At 41.9% G+C, this 26,237-nt stretch overlaps 1 protein-coding gene across 3 annotated transcripts; it reads right to left on the reverse strand.

Annotated features, from left to right (window-relative positions):
• Positions 1-2,396: 2,396 nt before the first annotated feature.
• Positions 2,397-24,427, reverse strand: drd3 (dopamine receptor D3). Of its 3 annotated transcripts, none has more exons than XM_035143224.2 (8): positions 23,699-24,427; positions 21,571-21,903; positions 15,264-15,376; positions 11,729-11,865; positions 9,604-9,797; positions 6,531-6,596; positions 5,102-5,474; positions 2,398-3,597 (listed from the first exon to the last, which is right to left on the reverse strand). In XM_035143224.2, exons 2-8 carry the CDS (start codon positions 21,859-21,861, stop codon positions 3,401-3,403), a joined length of 1,371 nt encoding a protein of 456 aa, XP_034999115.1. In that variant the 5' UTR covers positions 21,862-21,903; positions 23,699-24,427; the 3' UTR covers positions 2,398-3,400. The 3 variants fall into 3 exon arrangements, with proteins under 3 accessions (XP_047193903.1, XP_034999115.1, XP_034999114.1); XM_035143223.2 differs by having other exon boundaries at positions 5,102-5,477; XM_047337947.1 differs by lacking the exon at positions 23,699-24,427 and having other exon boundaries at positions 2,397-3,597; positions 5,102-5,477; positions 21,571-21,899.
• Positions 24,428-26,237: the final 1,810 nt, after the last annotated feature.

Here is a 26,237-nt window from a genome sequence, read left to right on the forward strand (position 1 = left end):
GAAGTGCGTTTTATCCTGACATTAATATTCAGGGATACGACTGCTTCGGGAGCACAGGGGCCACTTATACTTCTGCTTCTGCTCCAGCAGCGGCAGGAGTCTGTAGAGAGTCGTGTCTGTCTGTCCATCACTTTGGTTCAGAGCGGCTGCAGGACTGCTGAATTGACCGCTGGCGCTCTAACTGTATTCCCATGATTCCCAAAGGCATCAGAAAGAAACATTCATAACCCACTGACTCCATTTGTAGTTCCAGAATGAGTCAAGTTGTATGATATTTTATTGAGATACTGACTTTATTCATTTCTTGCCTGGTTGAAATGCTCTGCTTGTGCCTCGTTGTGTTCCATTTGGTTTCTTTTGGAAAGTCCCTTGTGTTCCATGCTCGGCAAGTGCTAGACAAACTGTATCATTCTTTCAAATTCTGACTTATATTAATCATTGCTGCCTGAAAACCAACAACACAAGTAGCCCACAATAACAGTTTTAGACGGAACTTTTCTCTACTTGTTTTGTCAAGTTTGTTGGGATAACTACCACAGACTGTATACTCTCATCTCTTTAGGCTAATTACACCTACTGGGATCTAGTGCTGTAACACTTCATGTAATGTCGTGATACGTTTGTCCTCAATCACACAGTATTGAGATTTAAGAGACATTAAACTGCACATTTTGACACATTAAGCTTCTCTCGACTCTCTAGGTTATTAAAACAATTTATTGGAATTAATTGAAAGTTAATGTGTAATTTTACACCTTTTTGTGTTTTCCTTTAAAATGCTATCCCTATAATACAATATCACAAAATGTTGAAATTATTAGAATAAAAAATAACTGTTTCCATCCTTAAATTCTTCAATATATTATTTAGAATGAAAAACTAAAAGGGGGGAAATAAGTGGTAAACGAACAGGAAATGTCAGGCATATAGAAATATGCTATACTGACAATAAAAGTATAGAGAGTCAAATAGAGTATAGAGGATAAAAATAATAGTATAGGATTTTTCCATATACACTATACTCAAAACAAGGGCATGATTCCTTGTTTGAAAAAATAAATAAAACTTGGCTGATGCCGAACTAAAACAGCAGATTTGTTGATTTAATACAAATAGTTGACAGGGATGAGTCGTGTGACTGAAGTCTAAGATGTGAACAACAGAGCCTCATCGTGAATTAACTCGTGTCTTGAGTTAATTAAGCAAGAGTTAATGCTGTGAAGACATTTCTCCCATTTGTCATCTGCGACAGCTGCTTCTATCTCGCTCTGCCGTATACAAACACAGAGAATCACATGTTGTTGTTTGTTTTTATGACAAAATGTCAACCGAGACACACAAGACGTTCTTTAATGTAAAAACAGAGTGCCATGAAATTGGATGAGCACATGGTCTTTACTAATTAACCCGTAACCTTTCCTCTGGCGGCTTTTAAGGAGAGGCGTAATATTTTTAGCCTCGCTGGTTGTGAGGACGAATGGAAAATGTCCTTAGCATGTTCAATCCATGGAGCTGCTTCTTATTGGATGCACTGAGCACCGCAGCCTCCGGGGTCCACAGTGTCCCCAGGCCTTCGGGGCGTCGGGCTTGTCGGCAGTTCATTTACAGTAAGAGGCGAATGAGTGGTTTGATTATCATCTCTGAATGACTGGGTGTAATCTAGAGGCACATGTCCACAGCTGTGTAGCATTTATAACCCATGATGAAGCTTTAATTAAATAAATGAATATTCAAATTATAGAACAAAGGTAAACAAACATCTCATCCCCTTCATTTTGATTTATAACCTGATTGTACCCCCCGTAAATTTATGTTTCTCTTAATCTCTAACTTGTATTGAATATTGATCTGGTTATTGTGAGGGTTCAGAAAACACAAGCTAATCATATGGTTTATTGAGGTTTGCCTCATGATTACCGTGTACTGGAGATTCCTCTCAAATCCTAACGTGCGTCAATAAATCAAGGCACGCACACACACATGTACACACCTGGTGCCTCATCATCACAAGCACACTCAGTGGAACAAAGCTGAGTCGACGCAATGGCACAAAGTGTCAGGGGAGCAGGTGTTTATGCCTCGGTGAGAAATAAGAGAGCTTGAGATGTGGGCTGAGAAACACCGACCCCCTCTCATCCTGCAGCTATCCACGGTCCACCTTCTCTTTTATCCTCCCACAGACATCTTTGATCTTTACTCATTCCACTTCGTTCCTGTTTGGCTTTACTCCTTCCTCCCATCATCCTTTATCTCGTTCTGTGCTTTTCACTCAGATTCATTCTCCGTCTGTGTCACAGTTGCTTCTCTTTTTCTGCCCCGAAATTGCCCAATATCCTTCCCGGAGCACTTTCACCCTCCAGCACCTGATGGCATCTTTCATCACAAGCAACATTCAGACGCACACATGAATATGCGAGCTTTGTATCATTGTGTAGACATAGATAATTACAAGGTGGGAAGATGGTTCATCTTTTTTTTTTTATTTACAACACACTGCAGCAACTCTGTCCACGACGGACCTGCTCTCCACATGGTTTACAATCGTGCTCGTTTTGTTAAGATCACAAAGCGCCTGCCTTCATCGGAGCTTCAGAGGAATAATGGGGAAGTTTGACCCATTAAAAAAAACACATATTTTTTCACTGTGCATAACATCAAAATGTCACTTTTTAAAAAATCCACATGGCAAACAATGCCTCCACGTCAAGATATATGACAATCAAAATGATGTGAGTCCTGGCAGGGACCACTTCGATCCTTCAAGCACAATTCTGCTGGATGGCCTTGAATTTTGATTTCTGCATGCACAGGTGAATAACTGATGGTGAAGATAATGGAGTGGGGGGGGGGCTGGAGGAGGTATAACATCAGTTAATCCACACAGTGCGTTGGCAGCCTGCCTCAGGACGAGGTGGACTGCAGGTTTGCGATCAATCCATCAGCCTTAAAGCTCCTCTGTGGTTTCCAAACTCTCATTGATCGAAAAGTCCTGAACCGAGGAACTGTGCCAACGAGCAGTGCACATACTGTACAAGACATATCCACGAGAAAACACCTTGTGCTATCAATAAGACCTTATGCATGGGAAAAGTCTTATTTAAAGAGTAATACTGTTCAAATGAAGTCCCAGCCCTGTTGAGAAAGAAAAGCTTGAGTCTTTGTTTGAGTCAGAAAATCATAAATCCCCTTTTGTTTACATTTATTATTGCGTGACACGGTGTCAGTTCATTTCCATCCATCGCCTCGCTGCCTCTGAATAACTCCTGTAGGGCACAAAGTGTGTTTGCCTTCCTTGACCATGAGCAGTCCGTGGTCGTGGATTACAAAGCGCACCGGACCAGAGTTTTAGCACTAGTCCGCAGCCTCATTTCCTTTTTAATTTCCTTTACTGCCTCCTTCCTCAGCAGCTGAGGATCTTGATGAAGGCCCGTCTGAACTCGATGTTAAAGGTGGTGTAGATAATGGGGTTGAGGGCGCTGTTGACGTACCCCAGCCAAGTGAAAGCACTGTAAAGTGCAGGAGGCACGTAGCATGTCCTGCAGTGGGTATTCAGGATGTGAGTCACAAAGAAAGGCAGCCAGCAGATGAGGAACACGCCTGGTGTGGAGAAAAGGATGAGAGGGAATGCAGGGTTGCAGATGTTTGGAAAGATCAAGTAGAGCAAAACGGTGAGGAGCCAGAGAAAACGTGAATGTGAAATGTGGGGAAGAGTGTTTGTAGTGTAAATTTAAAGGAGAGGAAGAGTTTAGAAATGTGAAGAAGATGAAGATTAGAAGAGAATGAGGGAGAAAAAAGAGAAAATTCATGTTAATCATGATCACAATTCATGTTTGCTAAATATAATTTCGCCACTATATGCACAGCAGGTCTGTCAAGCTTTACATTTATTTATCTTCATGGTTGAAACTATGTACATGGGACAATATTTACCGGATTATTATGTGAGGGTTTCAATCAAAAAATCCTAAATTGTGAAGAATCGATTAAAAGTGTGTCTGCTCATGAGTCTCAAACATGAGCCGACAGTCTTTTGAGTCTGAGTTACTGACGCGTACATCGTTACTACAGCAACCCCTGCAGATAGGTGATGTCTGAATCCTGATCAAATAATACAGAGAGACTGAAATTAAATAAAATGAAAACCATCATTAGCTGATAATGTGCAAATCTTAAAGTGATAATTAACTAACTACATAAATCAATGTGTCGGGTTTGAGCTGACATGAAAAAAATCCCTGTGCAAACCGAATACATTACATTTTCTAGCATAATATAGTTGTCTCCATGGAAATCTGCTTGAAATGAGACATTTAATTTGTATGTAATCAAAGAGCTCTGCAAAAAAAAAAAAAAATTTCTAGAGGGAAATCTGTCCTTTTTATAAACTGAGTCACGCTTGTTAGAAAAGCTAAAGAGGAATTAAAAGAGGTTTAGCAAAGGTTCAGTTAAAACGCTTTTTCAATTCCCTGCACTTTGTGTGGTATTAAGCACATTTATTAAACAGGCGCTGTTATGTATCAACAACTATAAACCCTGCAACTTTTAAATTCAAAGAGTTTAATTCGGGTCACGTCATCACAGGAAAACAATGATCGTCTGGATGAAAATCAGATGGGAAGAGGGCTGTATCGAGATCATCTCTGTGTGTGTGTGTGTGTGTGTGTGTTGTTATCACCGACACCAGTGTAATGTCATCAGGCACCACTGATTCCGTTTTTGTGTCAGCAGGATCTATGCTGTGCCAGAGCTAACTGGACCGGGCTTGTAGCAACCTGGCTGATAATTGGAGCGTGTGGAAGCTGTGTCAGGAGCTCCGGAGTGTGTGTGGACACAAACTGTGAACCTGAAGCCAGCCAGGAGTTTTTTGACATTTCCGCTTGATTTTTTTTCTGCAAATAATGCAGCAAATGCACATGAAGTAGGCAAATAGACTGGTATACCAACACAGTCAGACGAGAGCAGGGAGGCTGAGAGGTTACATATGGTGTAAAAACCAGAAAGACAGAGGAAGCAATTTGGTCGTATGTGACATCATTAAAATGTCCTGAATTGAGAGTTGTCATAGATACACTTTAATTTTCTCCACACAGCCTCTACTCACCAAGCACAATGGCCAGCATCTGCGTGGCCTTTTTCTCCCGCGCGTGCATGCTCCTGAATCGTGCATTGTTGGTGTGCAAGTGAGGCAGCGGCCGCAGTGCCGTGTGCGTTCGCCCGTTGGAGAGATCCTTCACCTCGCACCGCATCCTGACCGAGGCCTGTTCGTCCTGGTGGTTTTCCTCCGCCTCCCGCTCCCCCCGATCCTGCTCCAGATCCAGCTCTGTGCGACCGCAGGAGGCGTGGCTGATGCTGCAGTAGTTCTGCGTGTCCACCGGGGGCAGCACTGAGTTCTCCACCGGTCCCGTCTTCGGGTGGTTGCGCCACAGACATCGTGAGAGCAGGTTGGGCTTGGAGGGAGTCAATGGCTCTACAGTCTGCTGTCGGCACAAAAGAACATGATTATCAGGAGATTGCGTTAATGCACAGGTCTCCTTACATTAGTTAGACATTAGCAATGTTTTGGTGGTCTGTGCTGCAGCTTTAATGTTTGGTGACCAGCTAAAAGGTTATATATACATATTGGATCAATTAGCTGCTAAAGAGATTCAGATTTTCTCTAGAAGTTGGTCAGCAAATCAATTATTACAGCTTTAAGGTGATCTTGGTATATTGCTCTAAATTCATTCTTAAAAACGTCTTCTACAGTGGAATCTATTCAATGATTACTTTTATTTTATTCTGCTTTGACTTTATGTGGAAGGTTTTGGAAGCAGAGTGGTACTTCCATCATGTTTTTTAAATCACAGCTGGACAGTTAGTATTCAACACAAATCCAAAAATGTGACTATAGTGTTCGTGCATTACCCTTTAATGCAATATTTCATTTTCTATAGCTTTTTCCATTGATCTATTGCACCAGCAGAAACTTTCTTTACTTTTTTTAATTCAGCAGCTACAGCTCCAATGAGCCATTTTCCTTTGGTGAAGGAAAAACAAATCATTTCCAGTGCGACCACAAACAGGAATTTTCATTTTCATAATCTTTTCTTTCTCACACACTCATCTCATCACGCGCTTTCCTCCGGGGGGGAAATTACATTGTTATTCTCTCGGCCTTTGAGCAGTCTGGGCATTATGCAGGTGCAGAACTGTGCATCAGACCTTGCTCAGCTGATGAGTGACCAGGTGAGGCAAGGCAACAAGCCACGCTTCAGAATCACGATTTTTGGCTCCTTCTCAGGCCCCTGGGCTGCGACCACACAGCGGAACAAGGAATTCAAGTGTGCATGAGCATACACACAGACAGACCCACATGAAAAGCTAAAAACAGAACCGCTTTGCCTCCCACTGTGTCACAATACGCCAACACAGTCAGCATGAGAGTTAGGCAGGAATTAGGCTACAGTGCACTCAGCAAAACTAGAGCGCTGACAAATCTATCCACGAATCTCTCAGTTGACTTGGAATCTCTAATTTAAAATGATACCTACCACTTTAATCCTTATAGGTGACAGGTCTTGCTTCGCCTTGGGAGTCTCTTCTTGTAGACAGGTCTCCTGGGGAATCAGATGGCAGTTCAGGATAGAAAATATATTCCAAAGAAAACCTTAAACCCCCCCTTCATCCTCACACTCCTTCCCCATCAGTCTACAGGTAGGCAATCGTTGTGCCATTTACTTTGGAGCCTCATTGCTTCATCTCCATTCGTCTCAGAGGATGCTTTAAACAAATCTCGCAGTGTCCCTGACACAGACAAAATACATCAAGTGAATTAAGATTAATGTCTGATATGTTTCCATTCGCTCTCACTGTTGAGCCACTGTGCGACTAAATTAAACCTCAGTACAAAAATAAAGACAGTCGCCTTTGAAACGTGGAAAAGACGGAACCACTCCTTCCTCGTTTCAAATGTTCTTCCAGTCGACTGAGATCGAGTCACATTATGTTATTTCAAAACACGTTGAACTCTCTCAGCCAGAACAGCTCCAGGACTTGGATCTTACGATGGATGTCTCAACTCATGGATGAGATCCCACAACCAATTATCTGTAACCTGCTGTTGAAACAGAGCACTTGACTGTGCATCAGTGTGCAACAAGGAGGGGAAATGGGGTGGAAAGAATTCGACCACATTACGCCAGAAACTCCAGGAAGTGCCTGAGTTGGTCAAGTTACTTTAATGAATTATCTAATTGCGTCTTTTTTTACACCATATTTTAATAATAAGGTAGATTCATTTGACTTGATGTATCCTTGCCTGTGCTTATTAAGATAGAGCCATCATTGGATGATAGATGTTAATGGGACAAACATTAGAGTGATGGATGTGATCAAAGAAATGACGGCGTGTGAGGAAATAGCAGATTTGCACTAAGAAACCAACCATTTAATGAACAGTCCCACATTTGCACAAGTTGCTGATAGTAGAAATGGGTAGAACATTGCTTTTCTAAGGACAATCTAAAAAGTTTCTTAAAACAATTACTTTTCTTTCACTCTCTTTTTAACTTGTGAGGAATACACTTTCTTTAGCCATGTTACCATCACTTAAACCTAAGCTTTACTTTCTGTTTGGTGCAAACGTGAATGTTAAGATGCTATGATGCTAACGCCAACCCCGACTGCGAACACGGTTAAATATTAACAAGACCTTGATATTGCAGCTTTATTCCCATATTATATTATATAAATAGTCGTTACTGTGTTAACAAGAAAAGTCCGTACGAACGTGCTTTTTAAGACCTTGATCCTCCCAATTGTATTGAGTGTAACTTTATTGCTGACGTTTTCAGAAATCGAAAAAAGCCATGAAACTTAATTTTTCCTTGGATAATGGAAGTTGTTAATTTTACTCTTTTTTCTTCTTTAGTTTTACAATATATGTGGAAAAATTGCTGACTTTCCAAACAGTATTATCTTTGCTCGCTGTAAGCCTTTATTGCATTACGTTACCCGACTGCTAGTTTGCTAAATCTTGTGTGTGTACCGTACTGTACTGTGGCAGGAAGTTTCCTCCATCTTTATATACAGCCATTCATTATCAGGGCTGAGCATCGGCCTGTTAGCGCTGTCACTGTGGGCATGTTTGCATCCTGATGATGGATGGATGGGATGAATGGATACTTTATGGATCCCGAGGGAAATTTATGGATAACATAACAACTATATTCTGCTTGGCTGCTGACTTGCTATATATAAAGCTGCTAATTAGTGAATGTTTCCCTGCTAAGTTAAGATGGGTACGTGGCATCATCCACATTGAACACAGACACTCACAGCCTGTAAGCATTGCCATTGTAAGGATGGTAGCAGGGTGACATTAGCATTATATCACCTTTCTTTCCTCCTGCTTTTTCCCCCTCAGAAACTGATATTGTATAAATTAGCTCGAAGACTTCACAGAACACACTCCTCCTGATGATTTGGACTATTTTTAACTTGACAGGTCAGTTTAATTAGCAACATCTTCAGATTTATACACTGACAGTCGTGTCAGCTATAAAGCCGAGCTGCATATTTACATTCTACATTTGGCCTGTGTTCGTCTGAATGGCTTATTGCTCTCAGCCTACATTTATAGAAGAGTCTGATTCACTATCACACTGCTTCTCCCTCCTGTTCCAGCAAACTAATACTCCTGAGGTTCCTTTGACATCTCCTCCGATACAAAGTGACTTATTATCGCACTTATTAAAATCCAGCGTTTTGGCGAGGCGCTTTTTACCCAGTGTCTGTTCTTATCCCTGCTACGTGTCACATTTTGTTCTGTGACGTTAACTCAGGCTCCGGGGCAGGTGATAGTGTGCGCACATTGTGAGTGTGTCCAACAAAAAAGGTCTAATATAAAGGTGAGCTGTAATTTGTCAGTAATTACAAGTCTCCATAATATATGTGGATGTGAATGAGGTGGAGAGACTATCTGTAGAAGTTAAGAATATAAGATTCTATCAAGAGATAACCTTGCATTTAAGCAAGACTAAGCCAATTAGGAGCTCAAAAAACAGAGCAGTTATTTCAAGCTTGAACACATCAGTTTCTTATAACAGGGTTTGTAACGGAGGATGATGGCTTTTTTCTCAACACCGCTCTCGCTAAACTGCATCAAAATAATCTGCTTCTAAATGTTTTCTGTGATTTCTAAATTGCTTCAACTTAAAAGATATCAAATTTAAATAAAGAGTTAGTTTTCGTATATAAAACAACAGCATCTGTAAAATTACTGCCTAAACCAAATTGAAACCATTACTATGTGCTACCGTTACTAAAGCATCCTTCATAGAGTTCTGTTTTCTCTGCTGATGTTCCAATTTTTGTATTATGTTGTGTCTTTATTGTGACATTGTTTAGAGGTCAAACTGTCAAATGAAGAGACTAAAGAGGAATGAACATCTGCCACAACCAGGCAACTTATCAATGCCTAGTAACTTATAAATAAATTACCTGCAAATTATGTATTGACCGATTAAGAGTATTAGTGGGAACATGTAAATATTTATGACTTATTAGAAAGTTTTATCATAAATAAGAAATAGAAGGAAAGAGATTAATATAAGTGTCTCTCACAGCAGATGGCGGGGTGGAACCCGGCTGGATCTTTCTGCTGGCTTGGCCGAACGTGATCCTCTTACGCCTCCTCCTGAGGAAGACGTAGATGCGGATGTAGACCAGCAGCGTGACGATAAAAGGCAGGTAGAAGGACACCACTGAGGAGTAGATCACAAAGTCGGGGTTGGAGATGGAGCAAACCATGGGGTCATCTGAGATAGAAGAAAAACAAACAAACAAACATTACGCCGAATAACCTCCAAATTACAGTTTAGTAAAAGAGATCCTCTGATCCAGGTGCATGTTCTCCATCTTCAAAATGACCTTGGTAACTTGTCCTCTTTTCGAATTCTGTGTAAGTTCACATCTATACGGCGCTGCACACTCACAGCCATGACTGTGAGAAGGAGGTATGATTGATTTGACAATAATTGCACCATGAATTCAGGATAAGGGACTATTTGACATAATAATTACAGACTGTAGAACAATTTTTCAATCACAATTCATGAGTTAAATATCTATTAGCTGATAGCGCTGTAAATTGAAGCGAGATGGGATCTGAGTGCAGCTAGGAAATATATGGTGCATGTCAGTGGCATGAACAAACTGAGAAGTGATTTGCCTCCGCCTGGATGTCCCCCTGGATCAATACCACATCCCTCACATACCACACTACACACAGAGAAGGTATCTGGGACAGACAGAAACAGCTCCTACCCACTCTATAAACCTTCACTTGTTAGATTCACACATTTTTAGGGGGTTAAACAACATTTTAATTATTTTATTTTGTTCTTTTTCCTCATTTCATTTACAGGATGTAAAAGAATCCTGTCCCTATGCGACTTAATGTGAACCCAGTGATCCCTCCCCCTGCTGCTGACGCGTGGATGCATACTGACAAAACAGCGGGATTCCTCTCATCACCAGCCATTGTTTTGCAGTGGCCGTAAGTAGACTAAACCAAATGCCAGTATCTCTGAATCCCTTTACATTGTATCTGACTAATGCTCTTAATTGTGTGCAAGCAGTGATGCATCTGTGCTGCTGGCTTTTGAAATGAAAATAGCTACTGTTGATGTCTCTCTCTGCCCATTATTTTTGTTTAGTCGTGGATTATCCCTGTTCCCGCATCACAATGAAAAGAAACAGAGGACGGCAACATTTTCTTTTTGCAGAACAGGAATGAAAACATGCCTCAAATGACACAATCTCTAAATCCGCAGTGACTTCATTTGATAAGATGTCGATCCGTAAATAAAAAAAATTTAAAGCGACAATAATATTTGTAAATTTCTGTTTCTACAGAGCCACAAACTGAGATGGAGGTGCTCAAAGTAACGTGTATGTACTTGCAAAAGCAAGATTGACATTGAAATTTAAGGAGCAGAGGCCAAAATATCCCAACTTTTAAGCGTCAGAATTTCGTCACACTTTGAGAACACTGAAGCGTAAATTTCATGTATTTCAACTCAATCGTAGCTGTGTCCCGATTCAGCGGCTGCTTCCTTCTGAGGCTGCATTTGAAGACTGACTGCGTCACAGCGGCGTACAGGCTGTCCTATTTTGAAGGCTCCTCCAAATGCAGCCGAAAAGCAACAACAGCTCCATTGGGTGGATCCTTCTCTGGCCAACCTATCCCAAGATTCATTGCAGTGGTGCAACATCTGATGTTTACTCTTTAAAAAGTAAGTATCGAGCTTCACCTCAACCGAACAGCTAACATGTTAAAAAACCAAGGGGGCATTAAAACTTCATCGTCTTGTCCAACTACAGCTCTGTTGCTAGGCGACGGCGGTAAGGACGGGTGAAGGTGTTGACGCAGATCCTGGAAATCCCCCGTAGACCAGACTGTCTCATTTCGGTTCAGCCTTCGTGTGCTGTGTAGACCCTTTCGTCCGAAAAGCTGACGTTAATATTTCAACTGGGAAGTTCTATGCATTATTTGAACATGGTTTAAAGTGACTTTTTCTCGTTTAACTTATTTTCAACAGTTTGATGCCAAGTGAACCAACATGCAAACAACTTGTGTGTAGCTTTCTGAATTAGCTGAATTGATTTGTATCGATTGTCTTGTATTAATACTGATCTTATCGGGTTGTAATTGCCAGACAAATTGTTGGGCTGAGTCTGAGCTGACCTGTGGTGTTGAAGCCAAACAGCAGGGGACAGGACACAGCGAAGGCCAGGACCCACACAGTGGAAATCATCACAGAGACTCTCTTCTTGGAGCGATGGGTAGTGTTGTACAGGACGGGCATCACCACAGCTGTGTACCTGCGCGCGCGCACACACACACACACACACACACACACACACACACACACACACACACACACACACACACACACACACACACACTCCAATTAGTGTCAGTCCAGTTGTGAAAATGTGCGCAGGAGATCAGATGTGACATTTGAATGAGGAGAAAAGTGCTGATATGATACTGTAGAGTACAGTAAAAGGGAAGTATAATTAGAGGGAGGAAGAGAGCGTCCCTGAAAGGAGTTGAGCTTTGAGGATGCCAAGAAATACACTGCTGTGAGACAGTGAATAATATAAAGACCAACAATGGAGGAGCAAACCAGGCATTTCTATTCAGAAATAATATGGTTATCCAGCAATAAAACGAGTGGAGCTTTGACTTAACAGTTAATCAGCACACTACACCAAAAGTGTATAATGAGCCTGTGAAAAAAAAAATGGCTCAGAAGTTGCAGCAATTATACTGGACCCCGACCCAAAATGGAAGTGATGTTATGTTGTTTCGAGCCAAATAACTGCCATGACTGTTTATCCTCATCAGACTAATTACTCTGGTTCTTCTCAGGCCAAATTGCAGGGCGAAACCCGGAGCCAAACAGACACAGGCGTTGACTAAAAATACTCTTCCCTCGCTGCGTAACTCCGTCTTCACCCCTCCTGCCATACTGCTGTCTGGTTAAATAAACCCTGAGATGAAAAAGCGGAGCGGTGAAAAAGAATGTGTTGCGCATGGTTTATTGATCAGGCATTGTTTCGAGTCGTATGAGGGGATGAAAAACAAGGTTCCTCGGCTTGGTCGCCACTCAAAACACGACCTGTGCAGCGAGTACTACGCCAGAACTTCCTCTGTGATGTTCTTACACTGCCTTTCGTTTAAATCTTCCTTTAAACAGTGCGACAAATCCCTGCTGCAGCGTGTGCTATGAACTTATAAATAAACAATGCAGAGACAAAGGTAATGCCGGTGTTGTACACTATCAAAGACACCAAATGCCCCCGGTGCTTTGCATTCATTAAGCACCACACAAAGCCAGTGATACTGTAGCCGCGTTGTTGACTCGTCTAATAATCAATCTCAGGGAACCACAGGGGCTCCGCATAACTTCATCCCTCAGAAGCAAACTATGGGCTGTGCACAAAAGCACTGCAGGACAAACATATGAGTCAGAAGGTGCGTTAACAAATGCAATTAATGGTACATCAAAATATGCTGAAAGTGTATATGATAATCAGTCCCCACACAGACATATTGTTGCTGCAAGGTCATATATTGAGCGGCTGAGTGAAATATCACTGTCATGTCTTTCAGAAAACATCCCCTGTAGGAGTTTGAAAAGTTCTGAAGAAGAGTAGTACTCATTATTACAAACCAGTGAAGAGCAACAAAAAAACAGAATCAGAGGCTGGGAATTTTTTACTAAACTGTTGTACTGTGTGTGGTCTGTTGGTGGTCTGATCCCCCGGCTCCTCCAGCATGAACACTGAAATCTAAATGTGTTTTATAAGAGTGTGAGTGATGAGTGTGACTTTTAGTATAAAACACTTATATATACAAAAGCTTTACAGTTCATTCACAGGCATGGCTGCATTCACCTGGGGGGTTAAAAACGGCATCGTGTATCTAATAAGACACATCCAAGTTCCCATTAAAGGAAGGTGTCCTGCTCATATTCAGGTTCATATTTTTAATTTGGGTTCACCTGCTCTAATCACTTTCCTCAGACTGTCCATTGCTGCAGCTCCTCTTTTCAGCCTCTGTCTGAAACACTTGGTTTTAGCTCCTGTCTCTTTAATGCGCCCCTCCCGATAAAGTCCAGTGTTCTCTGATTGGCCAGCTTAACTACTCTGTTGTGATTGGCCAGCCACGTCCAGCGTGTGGAGTAAATGTCAGCCTCTGCTTTGTTAGGTACAGACTAGCTGCTATAGCTGAAGTATCGGCCGGACTACTGACGAGGTGTTTCAGCAGCTTCAGGATCAGCTTCAGGATCAATGTACATTGGACCTTTGACTTTTTAACTTTTAACCTTTTACATTCACAAAAAACCTTGAACACACGAGAGGAAGGAAAAACTGAAAAACCCTCATATGTCTCCTTAAGGACCCAGAATCCGGCCGGTGCTCCTGCTCTCTTTACGGCTGCAGCTTTAACGTGCTTTAATTTGTTTGGGGTCATTTTCATTTAGCACAGTTCTATTCGGGAATATGCTCAACGTGAGCACAATATAAAACTGGAATAATTAGGTTTTAAAACTGACGGTGGCACTCTACATGACAGGTGCACATTAGGCAATAATAGAGGCCCACTGCAGTGGTACAAATAGCTCTACAAATGTGCAATTAAATCACCAAAAGCCAACAGATGCTGAGTAGAACTGTGACTGTGGGCAGCTGCACGCTTTGCCTGGATGGGAATCCAGCTTTACACATGATAACATCTTCTGGAAGCACACAACAGAAAGTCTTATTAACTGCAGACGGAGACAAATACTCCTCCTCCGTACACGCTCTTCAAATACAAACATACGCCTGACATCTCTGGTTCTCATGCACTTTATTCTCTCTCTGGGTCTGAACTGCGGGTTGTAAGTTCAAAGACCCTGCAGAGCTATTAAATATTAAATGTGACACAACAAGAAAAACGAAGCAAATAAATAATGTATGTTGAAGAGGCACATCTACAGTAAAGGTTTGAACTGATGCTGTTGCTCCCTCGGTAATGCAAACATGATGCAAGGCAATTAGATGTGAACACACTCAAGTCTACGTAAAACCTTGACATTAAATCTTCTTACAGGTTCTCACTTAGACACACATGTATCATGAGGATATGAGACGGGAGAAACCCCTTATGGAAGGTGATTGGAAAATATTGTCTCAGCAGAGAAGATGTTGTGTTGAAATATCTATGAGATGAGGTGAAGAGAAGAGGAAGAAATGGAAATATGGAAATCTCACAAGGATGATGTTTACATCACGGATGATACACGATAACAACACGCACACACGCACGCACACAGAGAGCTTGTGTCTCCATGACGTCGGAGGACTATAATTGACTTGCATTGATAACCAACTCAAACATTAAATATAGTTACTACTTGCCTAATCCGAACCTAAACCTAACTATACCCTTGACTTTAACCTAAATAAACCCAACGCTAACATTAACCTAAACCTAACCTAAACCTAACCCTGACTTCAACCTATCCTAAACCTAAATCTAACCTAAATCTCAATCTAACCCTTACACATGTCTTCACCTTAAAATGTAATGATTTACATTATGAGGACTTGTTTTTTGTCCCCATAAGGAAGACAACTCCCCATAATTTGACTGTGTCAACAGCTTTAGGTCCCCACAACATATGTAATCATTGGACCGCACACACACACACACATGGCACACTCACCTGTCAATGCTGATCGCACACAGGTTGAGGATACTGGCGGTGCACATCATCACATCCAGCGTGACAAAGATGTTACAGTAGAGCCGGCTGAAAAGCCAGGCACCGCCGACCACCTGCACAGGACACACGGGCAGATTAACAACGCACACGTTTCCCTTCCCCATCTTAACCGTGAAGTGTGAAGCACCTCGCCAGCGCACACATGAATGCACTCATGTGGCAGTAAAAGCAAAGAAGCAGGAAAAATGTGCACATGAGATATGGTTTGGCTGATCTTACATTAAAAAGAAATATCCTGCCATGTTTTCCTTCATATACCCAACTCAGCGTTTATGCTAATAGGGGTGTTAATGAGACTAATTTATGCATGATGCACATATGTTGAAGTGGTCAAGCGTAAACTGTGATGATAGCACCATGATGGACGACATACTTGATGTTGTAAGCATGTAATGAGCGTTGAAGTTAGAGACCATGTCAAACACAGGGACTGAAGGTCATCCCATTAACCCCCCAGCTAAACCACCTCCATCCCCTCCCTTAGAGCCCAGCTCAGACCGACAGGCTTTCTCTTAGGCTTCATAATGCCTGGTAATAACTGTCTGACTAAGATGAATGGGATCCGAGCTCAGCGTCAACTGAGTCTCTTAAATCTGGTATGGGAATATACGCCTACCTACACACACAGAGAGAGAGACTGCAGGCACACACACACACACACTCAAAATAACCTCATTCTATATACCCATATGTGGTCATTCTGATTTCACTTTTGGGCACTTTTTAAACTTAAAAACGTGTTTACTTATCTTGGTCGGTGCCAAAAAATCTGTTGTAAAACCCTCCTCTGTTAAACGCGGGTGACGTTATCCGAAAAATGTTTAAGATACATTTTTTGCCTTTATTTGGTGGTGTCAGTGGAGAGAAACTGGAAAGGTGGGGAACAGAGGATGGGGAAGACATGCAGTAAATGATTCGACCAGTAGGGAACAACAACAGGGAGTCACTGCGTCAGAGATTTACATCCGTATGACACGAGGCCTATTGGTTCACCTGAGATTTGGGTGTTCAGCTTGTGCAGATTGTGCAATGACCAAGCCAAGTTACATTCTAGGAACTGCAGGAACCAGCATGTATTTGGAGCTAAATCCACACTGTGTCCCAACTCCACACCACATAGTGTTTCTAATCACGAGAGAAGAGATTCATTATATTCAAAGAAGTCAATATGAAAACTAAAATAGTGTGTTTGTCTCTTTGGTGCACACACACACACTATTGATCCATGATTCACTACAAAAAAGGAAAACAAGAAGCTGCTCACAGCTGGAAAATGAATAAAGAATAAATTACAGGTGGTTTGAAAAGATCTTAGAAGATAAAACACCATCAGAAATGTTTTTTCAAAAGAACTATTTGATGGTGCACCATATGTAGCCTTTCCTGTTACTACAGTATGGTCAAATTGATGATATTTTCAGTTGCAACTAATACACTATGACAGTAAGTACAGTATACACGTTGCACTGCACTAGTTTGAATTGTGGAACTGGGACACAGCGTAGGGATAATAATCAGGATATCTCAGCCTGTGCATCAATCTGACCTCTTCTCTTCTTGATCTCTCTCTCTCAGATGATCAAATTCTATGGAAGATCAATGCTAAATCACTGCAGCACCTCTTTAATCTTTTACTATACAGCGCAGTGTATGCTGCATGTACACAACACTTGTTTGAACAAGGCACACGTTTGGATGTTGTGTACAGGGTGTGGGAATATGACGGTGACTCATATCGACGGTGTTTGAAGACAAAATTCAATCAAATTCCCAGCAGGAGAAACGCATTTAAAACAATTGGACAAATGTAGAATCAGTTGGCGAATGAATAGACAGTTTGATGTGGGTTGGAATGAGCGTTTTTACACTAACAGTGTAAGTAATGTGAAGTTACAAGAAGCATGCTTTTGAAGATGGTGGTGACTAACGCTGTGGCTGGAGCAGGATCCTCATTAACACCCTGATACAATGATTGATTATAATTTAATGAGCTATTACAACCTGCTAACACTGATGCAAGATTCTCTCTCTGGGACGGACAAGGTCGACCACTCAGCTGTGCAGCACCTTCAACCTATGTAATCATCAAGTTCCAAGTTTAGCATCGCCTAAAATCAAACGCACCTTTGTTTACAGATGCTCCACCCTCTTCAGGAATTAAAAAACTTTCTCCTGGCGACAAAAATTACAAGGCGGCATATTTCGTTTTCATATGACCTCCTTCCTATTCGGTGACATAATCATAGCCGATGATATAAGGCCCTGGAATTAATCTGAAACCAAATCTTGTACAAAATGTCTAATCATGCAATTCAGAACAGTTCTTACCGTACACAACAGTAATTCTAGACTCGCCAAATTGCACCCAAACATGCCTGACACGTGTGACAGATGTTCCCTGGCTCATTGTTGACTCACTCATATATTTTGGTCGTGTCTGAGACTGGAAAACTTATTTCACAATCATTTCACAAATATTACAACCGGTAATCAAATCATCCCCCGCAGATTTTCATTTTTGTTTTACACCTGAAGCCGGCAAAAACATTGTGGTAAAGAGAGCAAATCTAATTTACCCCTCTAGCAGCCTGTGCATGGCAACTCTTATTATGGATAAATCGCTTCTCCCATCATCAACTTCACGGCCGTGAGATAGAATATATTTTTGAAAAGTTTACAGTTACTGGCAGCTCCCAATCATTTATACAAAGAGTCCAATTTTCTTTACTCCAAACCTGGTGAGACCACCTGCAATTTTTTGCTTATTTGTTTGTCTGTCTGACTTTCGCCAGAATTACTCAAAACTTACTGAACATATTTCCATGAAGGTTTGTGGAGGGGTGGAGCATGGACCTGAGAAAGAACCCATTTATTCCTCGAGCTAGGATTAGAACTTCAAAAAGGCTAAATGAGGGGGTGGGAGTTGGAGCATTTCATGTCACTGCACAGTTTTGTGATGATTTCTAAAGGGCCAATAACATGTTTACGAAAAAAAGGTATAACTCTTATTTCACAACAGTTGTAAATTGACAAAAGTCGGGGGCTAATGTGTAATTAGGAGACAATTTGTATTATAATGATCTTTCTGACAGATTTCATTAATGCATTAATAAAACAGTGATAAAATCTTGTCCTGAACAAGAAGCCATGAATGGAGCCATATTTCTGCAGTCAGCATTCAACATCATTGTGGACAGGGCTCAGTCACTGCTGCCAATACGAGCACTTCCCTCAGATATAAGTCATAAGATCAACTGCACCATGCAGAGATAAGGTGGCTTGCTCAAGGGCATGTGCAGTACCTGCTGAGGGTGGGAAGAGCGATACTCTCTTTTCCTGCCAGAACACATTGGCAGAGGCAAACCCGCAACCCCCGCGGTCACAACAAGCTAATCTGCCGTCCTTCAGATTAGAGCTCACAGGGTGATGGTGCTTGCGGTGCCAGTCCTGGGAGTGAAATGTCTTTGCCCCTGACTCTGATCTAGTGTGTTTTTTCCTGACCTTTGCATTCTTTTTAAATTAATGAGCATTGTACTTTGGTGTCATACTATCTTTTAATGACCCTTTCCTAATGGGATTGTAAATCTGACTCTGAAACTCATGTGAAGAGTTCCACTCTAAAATGAAAAACGTAGCACAGGGTCTAACAGCATGACTGCTTGCATGGAAGTTGAACTCATGACTGAATCCCGTCGAGGTGCCTGGGTTACTTAATTTACCTTTCATAGGATATAATCTTCTTTAATTTGTCCGACTCTGCTCACTGAGTGTGTTCATTTCTTTTTCTTTTCTGGTTGACCTGTGGCTGGAACCTCTGCCCGCTGTGATAAATGATGCTTTCTGCTGATAGTGTGCAAACTCTGAGCAGCAGGGTGGCTGCTTAAACATGACTCGACCTCAAGCAGCTGATTTTTAGATCTGGTGAGAAACACACTTGTACTCCTCATGTTTCAAGGGCCGTTTTCACATATAAAAAACACAACAGGGGATTGATCGGGTCAGATGTGTTCATAAAAATAGGATAATCTCAGTAACTTTCAGGTGAGGGCTGGTGGTTGGGTTGAGGCAGGATATCAGCATACCTGGTCGATACGTATTTGAACAACAGCTCTTCCATCTCATTATCTTTTCGAGTAGACGTCTTTGTCAGCTTCTTCTACGTGTATGGCACCTCATTTTCATCCTGACACATTTGTATCACAGTTTTTACGTCCGTCACATGTGATTGTTAGAAACATGATCAACAAGCCGTCTCGCTGGCTTATTATTCATTAGCTGTTTTCTCACACGGGGCTGGCAGGATAACTGACTCGGACATTTGCGTTGTCACTACAGTGCTGCTTGGACTTTAATTTTCTGCCGTGAAGAACTACGAAAACTAACTAACCAAGCGAACCTGGCAGGCTTTCTGTTTTTGGGCCTTAACCCTCCTGAGCCCAATTTTTTCCCCTGATTACACGTGCAGCCTAAAAATCCCTGAAGTCTGATTTGTTTTTGTCTTGTACTCATGCACAGTCCCTCCGGAAAATTGCAGGTCTGAGAGCAGCAAAGGATGCATGTGCTTCTACAAACAGGGCACCTCTTCAGTGCTTTGTCAGCGTGTTACTTTGATAAAATGTGGATGCCCGAGGATCAGGAGCACTGGTTCAGTTAATAGAGCTACTGAACGGCAAATGACATTAAGGGGAGGTAGAGAAAATTAACAATTAGCATACAAACCATGTCACAGTAATCAACGAAGTGCAAATACAAATTAACAAGAAGCATATAAACCTATTTGCCTCAAAGGTCTGATAAAAATGAAACTCACATGTTTGCAGTCGCTTCCTCCTAATTTGAAGCTCAGTCAATTATCTCCAGCAGATGAAGTCATAATTTGTTAATATTCAATATATCCTTCAGCAATTATGTATAATCTGCATGAATAGTGAAACACTGGCCTGGCTAAACTACTTTTCATCATCATTACTGTCTTCCTATCACCCACATAGTTGTCACTACATAATAAGCTCCATTGACCTTCATCCTTTTCCTGTCTGACTCCAGCTTCTTCTTTCGTTGCAAAAGTCCACTTTGTCTCCCACGCAGCGCTCTGCCCTGTCTCCTCTCGTCTCCTCTCTATTGTGAGCTCCTCATTCACTGCCAAGCATCTGGGTTTTAATCTCTTCCACGTCCCCTGTAACTCCAATACTACCCCTCAGCTTTTCTTGCGCTGCTTTCCTTCGCAGTTCTCCATCAGTGACTCCCAACTACTGTATGCAGGTGCCAGGGGCTTTAAAAAAACAGAAAATCCATATCAAAATTCATATTTGATCAGATGATATCCAAATGTATGTGTTTTGGGTGAGGGGAATAATAGGAATACAAACTGGAGTAACTATTTTAACCCCCCAGTTAAGCCGACTCTATGGAAGACAACAGGTGCCATGGAAATGTATCTAAAGAATCTATGAATAAATTACAAAATATTCAATTATTTTATATTTTAAGGGACAATTAAAAGATGAATCATTAGAATTCATGAATGGAATTCAAATCAATCAATAAATAGTTCAAATTAAAAAGGTTTTAACAAAAACAACAGAAAACCGTCAATAAACATATCATTATGAACACAATAAATGGACTTCTAAAGTGCACTTAAAAAGGAGAAATAAAGAACTGGATCCCCAAACTGAGAGAGAAGTTGTTGCATCCTATGATTAATTTGTATGGCTCTGCCTTGTTTTACCAGCACAAGGCCAAAAGTGTCAAAGAAAGGCTAAATGAAAAAACTAAAAGAAATGAAATGACTGAACAAATTGAAAAGCAGCTGGGAAATAAAGTTGTTTATTCATTTTGGTAATCCACTTACCCTATCTATTCTTTTTAAACCACATTTTCAAATAGATTTTTTTTAACGGTTAGGTCATTTACATATCTGCAATAATTGTAATTAGCTTGTGATAAGTTATTTATGAACAGCTGAAATTAGTAGTTAAAAGTAATTGGTGAGCCAGTAACTGTTGAAGGTTCTAAAAGGAGCAGCTGAACCGTTTAGCTAAAATACTGAGAGTGATACCGAGGCTACGTGTTGTATTAACAATGTTCATGTTAATACCTTTGTATATGTTTAAAGGACACATTTGGATCAAGAGGGGTCATGCCAGTGGGACAGGTGTCGGGATGTGCGGGTACGTCAGACAAAGAACGTGTGAGAAGTTCTTTAGATCAATGCTGAGAGGTAGTGAATACAGACACTCCTCACCTCCAGGTACACAGCCCAGGGCATCACCAGCAGAGCCACCAGCAGGTCAGCGACAGCCAGGCTGACCACCAGGTAGTTGGTGGTGGTCTGAAGGGAGCGCTCCCTCACCACAGCCAGACACACCAGCACATTCCCAAACACGATGGCCAGGATGAGCAGGGAATACAGCATGGCGTAGTAGTTATGCTCCCCATTGTCCTGCTCTGTTCCCTCCGAGCTCTCATTCCGCTCGTCCCATCCGAGGCGCTCTGACTCGTTCCAGAGCCGCTCAGCGGTACTAAACATCGCCATGGAGACGCCCCTGTGACATGGGAGGTGATATGTTTGGCAGACCTATCAAAGGAAAAGAGCATGCGTCACATAACGTCCTCTTTTTTTTTGGATTCACATGCAGACACAGACATCATTTCTCATTAGTCAGATGGAAGTGCAGCATATTGGCCATCAGATGATAGTGACAGAGGCCTTCTGGGAAACTGGCTCCTAGCAACTATAGGCAGATGAACTGATAAATAAAATGGTTGAAATGCCTCCCGGCAGTGATGCTCCTTGCCTGTGGATCACTTCTGTTGGCTGTACCCTGGCACAAGTGTTTTATTTTTCCCTCTGAATGAAAAGCGGAAGCACATATTGATGCCTCCTCGTGATACTTATGGAGTCAATCAACTCCATATGAGACTCAGCAGAAATCCATGCTCTTAACGGCAAACTTTCATCAACATTGCAATCAATTAATGATGGTTCCAGTCAGCCTTTAAAATGTAGCCCCCTTTCCTTCCTGTAAATGGTTTCAGACACATCTAACCAAGACACAAACTACTACGCAGAGACGGCAACTTTAATGAGGGGCTGGCTGCGTGCCTCTGAGCATTGTCAGTGAGGTTAGCTCATTGGGGAGGGGGTAATAACTCCGTGCTACCACCCTGAGAGGTCCGCTTGGCTCCGGTCCCGGGCTCTGCTCCTTGCACTCCATCCTTCCCTCATTTATTCCCAATCCTCCCTATGTGGCACGAGTCCAGATAACAGTGCTGAGGCAATGCTCAAACCTGAGTCTAGATGGTAAATAAACGGATCCATCTTATCCAAGCTCCTCTCTCTCTGTGACAGAAAAAGTCTGAGAAACCAGGGACATTTTTAGAGCTGGCTCGAACCCAGGAGCCTTGTAAAGATTTCCTCAGTCTATAATTCCGCTCTTTCCCCACAATGGCTGCAGTATCATGTTATTGAGAATCTGGGGAAGCAAAGATACACCAGACGCCGATCACCTTGAAGCCTCCTAATGGGGGACGCAGCCCTGAGTTTGGCACAAAATTAGGTGCGCCAGATCAGGAGGAAGATGAATCATTAAACATGTAAGCAAAATCACATCCATGCACACCCACAACATATATGCACACACTCATTTTTAGTCTGATGTCTCTTGTTTGGTGATACAAGGTTTCATGGAGCTGCAGTTACGGGTCTGCTCGCACTTGTAGAACTGAAGTACTAATACAAATTGTTTTCCCCCTTCACTCTATTGTTGCCTGGACCTGTGTCTCCTATTAACCTCCAGCAGTCACTGCTAATGTGAAGTTCTCTGACCTTCAAGTGGGCATCACTAGAACCTTTAACTGCACAGTACACGCATGCACGGGCACATACTTGCTCAGTGTGTGTGCTCCTTTAATTGAGGGAAGGAAGGGTGTTTCACTGTATTTAACCACATAGAGACCTAAAGATAACTCAAGAATAATAATTGTGGATCATTTAGTTTGAGGTTACGCTCACAGGAGGTGATTGCTTTTCCTCCATGTTAATTTTAAGTCTGGAAATGCTTAACAGCTGCCAGGGAATCAAACCTTTATCGCAAAATTCAATTAAAACTGATAATAGGAGCAGGTTATCATGCTTCACAATCATGCTTCGAGAGATTGGGTTCAAATATCGTCCAGTAGCCAAACGCTGAGGAGTAATTACACATAAAAACGCATTTATTTTTGCTATGTGATGACCGAACAGAGCGCACGCAGGATGGCACAATTAGGAAACCAATCAGCACATAAGAATTCAACAAACAAACAGTGGTGCAAATGCAAACAAGAACCTACTTTCAACCGTGCGTAAAGGCAGAACAAACACCAAATACCTGTTTCTGTTTCCCAGTGGAGGATTCATCAGATGCCACAGAGGAAAAGCATCATCCGCGCAGAGTTAAAAGTTGTCCGGTCACCGCGTCCGGAGCTGCGAGGCGAGCGGAAGGAGCGGGAGGAGCGCTCGGTCGGTGCCATTGCGCACGGGAGAATGTGGATGTGTGAGTCAAAGCGCAGATGGAGCTCCTCTTCGATAGAGGTGAACGCTAAACACGCGCAATGCTCAGTGGCTCCGTGACAGCCGCTAACACACGCGCCTCGAGCTTTGTACACTTTGATTGTGCCGCCTGCGCTCACCGGTGGCGCGCGTATATGGTCGAGTGGAGACGTCAGGTGGCGCCTTCCTTCGCGTAAAAGTGATGCAGCAGCGAATTAATTTCACCAATCATTACAACCACAAAAAGATTCATCACTTAATCATAAATACGATATTTTTTTCCCACTCATTTATTTGGGAGTTATTACAGCTGCATGGATTGCGCTGAAATCATGCCCCATGGCTGTATTCCTCAGTATGACCCTGAACCAGTCTGGGTCGGGCTTTGCTGGAAGTGACATTCGCATTAAAAATAGTCTAATGTTGACCTAATAAAACCAGTAAATTAGACCACTCTGGGTCAATGCTTGAAAGAAATGTATAGATGTGTCCTATATGGGTCCACAAACCCCCTTCCTCCACATAGGAAGTGCCAAAAATAAATCTCAGTGCAGATGAAAAAAAGTCGTATAGGGTGTCCACACTCCCAGCAAGCCTGCTTTGTTCTGCTATCCTCCACATGACATTTTAAGGTAAGAGGAATAAGCCCTGCAGGAGTTCCTAGAGCACATGACCCAACAAATGAGACCAAACCAATGAACCAAGGGAAGGTGTTATTTCATTCTTCCAACCTGCAGAAGTAGTCCCGTTATGTTGTGTAAGACTTTTCTCTGGCACCCAATTGTGTGCACTATGGAGGGTTATATCATGACATTAACGTTTCTATTGAGAGGCAAACGAAGACCACATGGCTCTTGTTTCCATATATCTTTAACATATGGGAGCAAAAGCAAAAGCCACAGTGTAGATATGATTACAACGCCGTAGATTAATGAACTGCTCTTTGTAACCACAACAGCTGACAACCTGAACTGCTCATTTTTCACCATGAACCAGTCAGTCAGTTTGTGTTTTAGCTCATCTCAAAGTGGCCACACTGTCCTTGGTGCTCATTGGAAATTTGACTCATCCTTCATCTCGATGGCAGCACTCTGGAAAATGTCTCCTGTGCCGCGCAGAGCTGAAGAGAATCCTAATTCATCGCACTGTAAGCTGGCAGGAATCCATGCATTTGTAACTTGACAGAACTGAGGGTGTGCGATGTCCATAACGCATCCTGAATTCTGACTTGGGAGGATGTTACAGCACAAAACCGCTCCTCCACTCATTCAACAACTAAAGACTGATTTCCCTTCACCTCCATTTATGCACACTCTGCAACATTCAGAGAATCAATCTCAGTCTCTCCTACATGAATGGAAGCATCTGGAGGTGTATAATGTTTTTTTCTGAAATTGCTGTTGCCTTACTGACGTGGTGATTTATAATGTATGAGTTAAATGTGCAAAGAAGAGGAAAAAGGAAGGTGTTCTGGATTAAAAGCATGTCCAAACCCCTTATCCACGGTCACCAAGAGGATCCACTCTGACGTAGAAACCCACAGTGGGCTTTCACAGCCGTCCTCTCATGACCTCCAGACCGAGATCATAAACACAGCATTTATTCCTTCAGCCACCCCCGCACACAAACACACACATAAACACACACACACCTGCTATACAGTTGATGTTTTGCAAATAGCCCCTCGGAGTGGATGTATGGGAAGATGGAGGGGGGAGTGGGATTACCCTCTGGATGAGTGATGTGCAGACCTTGTGTCAATCCAGGTCTTGACAGCTGCTCACAGATCTGTTTCTTAAAAGGACCTGTAACTGTCTGGACTAATACCAGTGTGAAGGTCAGGCCTGAGAGCGCATCACTACAGTAACGATAAAGGAAACGTGTGGTGGAAATATGGAGAGGAACATTTGTCTTTGTGTTGGTTGAAATTTTGCCGCCATCTTCTGGTCCAGAGACCAAACTGCTTATATGGCACATTCCCGAGTAAAGGAGGTATATGAAAACAAAGTATACACAAAAATACTTGTTCGCTCCTTAGAAATTTAAGACAAATGAGACAAAGTTAAACAAAAAAATTCCTGTTTATGTAATGTCATAATGCAGCTGTGTTTCTTTCTTGTTTTATGAATGTATGACTTTCCTGATTATTTTTTGATTTAGGCTTTTATTTTTTATATATTTTTTGCCTTTTCTTGATATTGATTTTTTTTTGCAGCTGAATTATATTTTTTGCAAACTAATACAATGAAATTAAAAATAGATGAATAATACGTCATTGTTGGCTGTTACACAATAACAATCACCTTTATGATACAACTGTAAAAACAGCCATAACAAGTGTGTAATGTGTATCTGTAACAAAGTACACAGGACACAAA

Source organism: Hippoglossus stenolepis, chromosome 19 (assembly GCF_022539355.2).
Source record: "Hippoglossus stenolepis isolate QCI-W04-F060 chromosome 19, HSTE1.2, whole genome shotgun sequence".
NCBI classification, from domain to species: Eukaryota; Metazoa; Chordata; class Actinopteri; order Pleuronectiformes; family Pleuronectidae; genus Hippoglossus; species Hippoglossus stenolepis.